The following is a 7,847-nucleotide window of genomic DNA, read 5'->3' as shown; positions in this document are numbered from 1 at the left end:
CTGTAAATTTCCCTACACCAGGCTTTAGTCAGCTGAAAATGCTGTGAGCTGTGAACGCTTGATGTGACTGTTGGTTGGTGTGGAATTTGTCCTGTTCATCCTTCACTATGATTGGATGGCTGACTACGAAATTGACAGTGATAAGTGCTGTTTTACCCAAAGTTGACTCTCGGTGCAGAGACAGAAGAAAAAAAAAAAGAAAAAAAAATGCAGAGCACTAAACACTCAGCACCTAATCATGCTCCTGGCGTTTAAAAAAAATAAAAAACAATAAATAGTGGTGCTCCCATTGAAAACAATTGGAGGAAGAAAAAAAAAAAAAAAAAAAAAAAAAACCCCGCTAGCCTTGGATAAAAATGCTTTGGTGGACTCGCAACCTAAGGGGCAGATTTAGAATTAATGGCCTCAGTTCTCCGTTTTCACACAGCTTAAAAAGTCAAAATTAACCAAACCTGATCTTATTTTGCCCTTATGTTTTGGACAGAGTAAGCATTAAATACCCACTAGAAACATCTGTCTTGTAATAGAGGCGATACCAAATATTCCAGATGACAGTTGGATATGAAAAGATTCAGAAGCAGGGGTGGGCGGCATAACGAAGCACGACGAGTAATTTTATATTACAGTAATGGTCATGATACTGGAAAATGTTTTATTTATTATATAACATGTAATAATGCCTATTTTTGGTGTTCCAGCAAAGCAAATACTTCACAAATGAGAGGTACTTATTTGGAACTTGGACTCAAACCATTTACTAGCAATAGTAGAGTCTGTGCAAGCCTATACCTGGCATGCCGCTGGAGAAACTGTCCTTAGAGTTGTGTGGAAGACATGAGGATGAGAAGTTCATGGAGGGCAGCAGCTTCACACTGGGCACCTGAAAATCAATTCAAATTCAAAACTAAAACAAGGCTGTAAAAAATAATTTGGAGACACTGCTAATCATGTGACAGATGGCTTATTATCCTCCTATAGATCTTGTTGTTCATTCTATACAGCAGGTTCTTTTGCCACTAATTTTATTCAGATCTTTTCAGAAAGATTATTTATACAACCTTATTTTTAGATGTAACCTAGTGAAACAGGTTTGAGATTGCTGAAGCCTTCAATAAAAACCTCATCATAGGAAATCAAGCATATAAACCACATCCTGTGTTAGAAATGTTTGCAGAAAACAATTCTGCAACCAGTTTCTTTGACTCCTTATTGTTTACACTAGACATGGGCCGATATTCAGTAATACAATACATCACGATAATTAACATGCACTATATTGTAACTGTGGGCACTTCAGAATACATTGAATAATTGTTCATTACAAATGATTCCGATTTTTTGAATGCATTTTAAGAATACTTTTCCAATCAACTGGTTTAAATGCACAACACCGCTGTATGCTGCGTCAAAGAGGCCTGCACACTGATGTAAACAAACCCAACACGGATAAGTGCATGGCGGAACATGTAAAGGAGACACACTAAATGAAAATGCACATTCACTCTCTGACAGCAGAGCACGGTTAGAACAGCAGAAATGCAGCCATAACCCGGTAAACAAAGCAGCAGTGCTACTTTGTTTCTGAACAGTATTTAAATGATTTAAACAGTCATTCAGATTTTTGAATTCACTATGGTGTTCACCCCAGCACTGAATACTTAAATACTTAGACTTAGGCCCAATCCCATTTGCAGCCCTTAGCCATTCACACAGAATGCATATTTTTCAGATGTGCAGCGTGTTTTCAGCGTGTTTTCTAGATGGACAAATATGACTGCTGCACACGCGCCACAAGACATGTACAGAAAGTAGGGATGTTCATTTCGGTTATTTTTCCTAACCGACGCTTATTTCAGTAATTCAACTCAAATTGTGAAACTCGTGTATTAAATAAATTCAATGCACACAGACTGAAGTAGTTTAAGTCTTTGGTTCTTTTAATTGTGATGATTTTGGCTCACATTGAACAAAAACCCACCAATTCACCATCTCAACAAATTAGAATATGGTGACATGCCAATCAGCTAATGAAGACTGCTGATCTGACAGTTGTCCAGAAGACAATCATTGACACCCTTCACAAGGAGGGTAAGCCACAAACATTCATGGCCAAAAAAGCTGGCTGTTCACAGAGTGCTGTATCCAAGCATGTTAACAGAAAGTTGAGTGGAAGGAAAAAGTGTGGAAGAAAAAGATGCACAACCAACCGAGAGAAATTGTACATACAATTTATTATTTTTTTTGTGGTTTATATTTATGCATGTGTATTTTATTCACATCTCGTTTTTATTATCTGTGTGTTACATACTTGGCAATAAAGCTTTTTCTGATTCTGATTCTGAGAACCGCAGCCTTATGAGGATTGTCAAGCAAAATCGATTCAAGAATTTGAGTGAACTTCACAAGGAATGGACTGAGGCTGGGGTCAAGGCATCAACAGCCACCACACACAGACGTGTCAAGGAATTTGGCTACAGTTGTCGTATTCCTCTTGTTAAGCCACTCCTGAACCACAGACAACGTCAGAGGCGTCTTACCTGGGCTAAGGAGAAGAAGAGGTCCGAGAGAGAGAGCGAGAGAGAGAGAGAGAGAGAGAGAGAGAGAGGAAAGTTGTGTGTATGCGGGTCGGTGCGTCTCTCTTTACAACAAGTGAGTTTACTTCAAAAACAGCGATTGCATCCTCTCGTTTCTCGAAAATATAATGTAGCGATTCGATATTTAAACCGTCATTAATAAAAGTCATGGGTAGGGCTGTCACGATTATGAAATTTGGCTCACATATTTGAATCGATTTTCAACTGGCTCGCAGTTAATCGTTACATCTCTACTGACGATACATGACTGACAGACCATGCTGGAGTATTTGCTGCTCAGCTGATCCTGAACTCACTGACAAATATCTGATCTTGTAAGATTAGATGTGCTCCTTTACACAGAGTGCGCGTGAACGCGAAATCGAAAGTGAACAGCGAGTGCACATTCGAAAGCGATTTCAATACCCGCATATTGATAGCGTGAAAATTATAAACAATATAAGAATGTTTGCAGGAGCGGCCACAAAAAAAAAAAATCGCGGGAGCGGGCGGTAATGGTCAGAAATTCAATGGGAGCGGCATTACGAAACAGTTCCGTGCAGAGCCCTACTTCAGACTATCCGCACAGCACGTCGACATTTTAGGCTACCTTTAAAAAAATAAAATAAAAACAACACATTGTGCACTGAGGTAGGCCTTCTATTTATTTTTATGTCGTTTTTCTCTGTTCTCAGAAGCGCTGCAGGTGCGTGATAATTTGACGATGTGTGAATCCAGGTTCTGTTGTTGCTCTGTATGCTGCTGTTTGCACGTTAAAATAAACCAGTGAAAAAACGTTTTTTTTTTTTTAATTTTTTTTATGGGTCACAGTCACAGACACTCATGCATTCTATTTTTATGTAAGAATAATTTATCATTCTAATCTTATCGGTTAACGGTTAATTTCCAGATAACAAGTAAAGGTTGTCGGTCGGGAAAATTAACCGAAATGGCCATCCCCTATCTTATATTGAATCTTATACATAACTACAGGCTAGTCGTCTGTTTCTATTACATGGCACTCTGGAACAACTGACATTCTACAGTCAAATATTTTCATATGATGATCAGAATTGTGTGGCATTAAGAACTAGTTGCATTTAAAATTCCAATTAAATTCTTGAGTTTGATCTGAGCTAGTAAATATGATTTTTAATAAATAATAAAAATCAAATATAACAATAAACGTATAGCCTAATAAATGTAGAGTATAAATAAAAGCCTTCACCGCTGAAATACTTCTGAGGCGATACTCCATCAGAACATCTGTGAGCTTCTGTGTGACCTTCAAGACGATCTGAGCATCGTCCTCGTTATCAATACGAAAAGAGTCCTAATAATAAAACAGAAACACACAAATTTCAGTAACTCCAAATGGTTGATAATATAAACACATGAAGTGCTTCAACAAGCACTGTTATTCAAAAAGAGAGTAGTACCAGATATTTGAGCAGTGTTGCAGGGAGGCTATTGTTCTCCGGGCCTTTAGGGCCATGTCCCAATAATCTGTCACCACTGCTGTTCATGGACATGTCATTAGGGAAAGGTCTGCCCCTGCCTTCATTACGCTGGCCAGGCCCAAAGCCATCTGGGCCCATGCGCAGGGGTCCATCATCAGGGAAATGTTGCATGTTGTCCGTTTCCATCATTCCCCTGTCTGGTCCAGGCATGCTGTTACCATAGCGACCTGGGCTAGTGAAGTCTCCCATATCTGAATAACCTCTCCTCATGGGGGGATCATCCATACCCCCACGCATGCCAGGGGAGAAATTAGGCATCATGCCACCCCGAGGTGGTAAATCCCCCATGTACATGGGACCTCCATATTGACCACCTGAGGATGTGTGAAAAAGTCAAGCTACTATACATTTAAAATCACAGTTACTTTTCTAGATAGTTCACTTCTATTAACACAAACACATTGGTTAGGCACTAACCTGGTTTTAACCCTCTGGGAGAAGGCCCAAGAATACCAGCAGCTCCTGCAAATGCTGGATTGGGTTGTGCAGACTCTAAGAAAAAAAAAAAAAAAAGGTAAGTAACTGGCTGGCTAGGGCTGGGCGATAAATCTTGTTTTTTTTTTTTTCAGAATGTTTGACCGATTCAAGATTTCAATTTGTTTTACATTTAACTAGTCAACTTAATGTAACTAGATGGTTAATAAAGAATTTTACTTGAATCATGTTGTAGTTAAGGAAAGTTCTATACAGAGTACAGCACACAAAGTGCTCAACATGGTGTAAACATAAAATAAATGACTTCTTAAATATAAAGATGGCAAATATTGTACAAACGTCCCTAAACATATCCTATCCATCTTAACTGTCCCGTAAGAGCGGACGCGGCCATTTGTAAATTTAATGTGTCTGGCTTCCGGTGTCACCCGCTTCCAGCTATTTTTGGCAGTACAAAACAGCTCGTTTTGCTGCTTCATATTGCAAACTGGTGTTTCTTACCATATTATTTTTAATGTATTGTCTCTTAATTATAAACACACTGGGTTGTAGCACAAACAATTTTACCGTTTATTGCACCATTATTCTTCTTGTTATTTCCCTACTGCAGCTAATGAAGCGGAAGTCTCACACATTCACAGAAAACAGCTTTCTTCCACATTGAAAAATAAGGTGGATATGTTCAGAAATAACGAAACTTTACAGTTTAGCGGGTCATAAGGCTTCCTATCGCTAAATCATGACTTCATTTTGAGTGCATGGTGAAGCACGCTGGAAACTGGAGTTAAGGGATGATAGGACAGAAGGGACACTGGGATTGTGCTAGATGATGTCAGAACAGATGTTATATCTTCCAAAATTAGACAAAATGAGCAAAAACCAGGGTAGATACAAACAAGAAATGAAATGATTCTTGTAATATCTGTGTATTTTGTTAATATGAAATTAAATTCCTTGCATGAACACTAGGGCTGAACGATTAATTGCATTTGCTATAATATCGCAATATGAAAAAAACGCGATTTTTCAATCGCAGAGGCTGCGATTACACTCGGTCAAGTGACACGCGAGAGTAAAGAGGTGTGTTCGACTTGAAGATCGATCGGTGTAGCCTATGACATCAAAGTACGGCGAGAGAAAGCATAAGGAGACGTTTGCGCTCTCTTATAGCTCTCGCAGTACTTTGATGACACACACCCATCGGTCTAAGCAGCGCTGCTTCAAGTCGAGCGCGGGCCATCAGCAGAAAAAGAAAAGAAATAAAACAGTAAACAGCCAAAGGATGTAACTTAGAATGGGAGATGGATCGGTTTGTGAAAGCGAAGAGAAAAGCCACAGAAGTAGTCTGTTCATTTAAAAGCTAAATGCAGAAAATATGACGAGGTATATCTTGCTCTCGGCTTCACTCACTGTGTCTATACCGGACGCTACAGTTGTCGCATCGTGCCGCAACAGCTCTACACTGACGCGACAAAGCAACCGTTGCAAATCATTTTAACTTTGTGTAGCTCACTCTAGCCCTCCGGCCGTTCCTCACTTTATCCCCCGGCCTCTGCTCACTCTATGCCACCGTGTGTGACTCTGTGTTTCGTTGGAGGAGGGCTTGTTGTTTGTCATTTCTCCGATCACAAATGCAGACATGGCTTTATGTTTACGCAGCGTCCTGATTTAAACTAGGGATGTCAATTTTTGATCATTTCCATGATCGATCGCCGTTTAAATTAACGATCAATTAATCGTTAACCTTAATACTGCAAAATTCATCTATTGCAGTGGTATATAGTCACTAGCATGACAGTATGAACAGTCTAAATTAAAGGCTAGTAGCAAGATTGTAAAATAAATAGATGTGATTTGAATCATTTGATAAAATGAGTGCGCTGTAGTTACATTTGGGATCAAATGTATCAAATGTAAAGCGATAAAACGGTATCGATATTTATCGACGGTACACCCTCTTCGATCATACTTTTAATAAAGATAGAAAAATGCCATTACAACGGTAAAAACAAAATTCTACTGTAAATCACTTTAAGGAGTCAAATATCAATTCGTAATGGGAAGGCTATTTTTTTATCAAATTTTGGTGCTCCTAAATTTTTGACTGTGCTCCTACATTTTTTAAGTTAGGAGCACAAGCGCTCCTAAAAAGAAAAATAAGCGTAGAGCCCTGAGAACGCATATTCAGCACATTTTTTTAGACGGACAAATATGACTGCTGCTCTCATGTCTCACACAAGAGATGTATAGAAAGACATGCAAAGTTAAAACAGTTTAAACTTTTAGAAAACACGTCACGAATTTGTGTTTATTCCTTTTCACTGCGTCTCTCATGCTTTTAAATGCAATCTGCGTGATGGGCGATTCAGCTCTTTGGATTTAGCAATGCATAAATACATGATGCTGTTTTGTTCTTAATTGTTTATGCAATTTACGAAATCACGTTTGATTTATATGAGTTAATTTAGACGTAATGCACGTTTTTTTTTAATAGACAGTTATCTCCTTTGCGTTGGCAATTTAATGCACTGCATTATTTTGCTCATTGCGCCCTCCGTGGCTTCGGGAGACAAGCCAAACATTTCTTTCAGACCCATTTCATCTGCATATAAAACATTAGAAATGAGATATTTGTTTAATTTTAATTTTGTGTTTGACTGTTAAAACAAAAAATATTTGTTGTTTGTCTCAAATTGGGTTAATTTAAAAATACAGTGGTTAAATTTAAGTTTTTTTCTATTGCTCTTTGTTTTAAAAAAAGGTTATAAAAAATGCCAATAATTATCGATACCAAACGATATGAAACATTATATCATTGATACATTTTTTAGCTATATTGCCCAGCCCTATCTTTATCTCTCGTCACATTCAATTTCAACAGTTTGTTCTTGTTAAGGCACGTCAAGTTTATTTTTACAGAGACCGACATGATTTGAATGTTTGAAAAAACACCATTCACACCTCCTGCAACCCCCCTCTCTCCCCCCCTCCAGCACTCCAGATCAGTGATGATGACGTGCGTCAGGTCTTTAGAAAGAACAAGAGAAGAAAAGCACCAGGCCCAGATGTGGATCCTCTTCAGTTTGCCTACAGAGCAAACAGGTCTGTGGATGATACAGTCAACATGGGACTGCATTACATCCTGCAACATCTAGACAGAACAGGGACTTATGTGAGGATCCTGTTTGTGGATTTCAGCTTGGCGTTTAACACTATCATCCCAAACCTCCTCCTGCCCAAATTACTCAGCTCTCCGTGCCCACCTCCGTCTGTCAGTGGATCACCAGCTTCCTGACAGACAGGCAGCAGCTAGTGAGGC

At 38.9% G+C, this 7,847-nt stretch overlaps 1 protein-coding gene across 2 annotated transcripts in view; it reads right to left on the bottom strand.

The window, feature by feature from the left end:
- The window catches only part of LOC107657728 (meckelin-like), a 59,217-nt gene that overhangs the window by 43,201 nt on the left and 8,169 nt on the right, over positions 1 to 7,847 (bottom strand). For both annotated transcript variants that reach the window (XM_016445954.1, XM_016445955.1), the window contains exons 8-11: positions 4,511 to 4,585; positions 4,013 to 4,407; positions 3,802 to 3,906; positions 790 to 880 (exon numbers count right to left, since the gene is read on the bottom strand). In XM_016445954.1, the coding sequence (XP_016301440.1) occupies positions 790 to 880; positions 3,802 to 3,906; positions 4,013 to 4,407; positions 4,511 to 4,585 (666 nt within the window). The remainder of the gene's footprint in view (positions 1 to 789; positions 881 to 3,801; positions 3,907 to 4,012; positions 4,408 to 4,510; positions 4,586 to 7,847) is intronic.

This window comes from Sinocyclocheilus anshuiensis, unplaced genomic scaffold (assembly GCF_001515605.1).
Source record: "Sinocyclocheilus anshuiensis isolate Anshui unplaced genomic scaffold, SAMN03320099.WGS_v1.1 scaffold43, whole genome shotgun sequence".
NCBI lineage: Eukaryota > Metazoa > Chordata > Actinopteri > Cypriniformes > Cyprinidae > Sinocyclocheilus > Sinocyclocheilus anshuiensis.
This window is presented reverse-complemented; position numbering and strand designations above follow the sequence as displayed.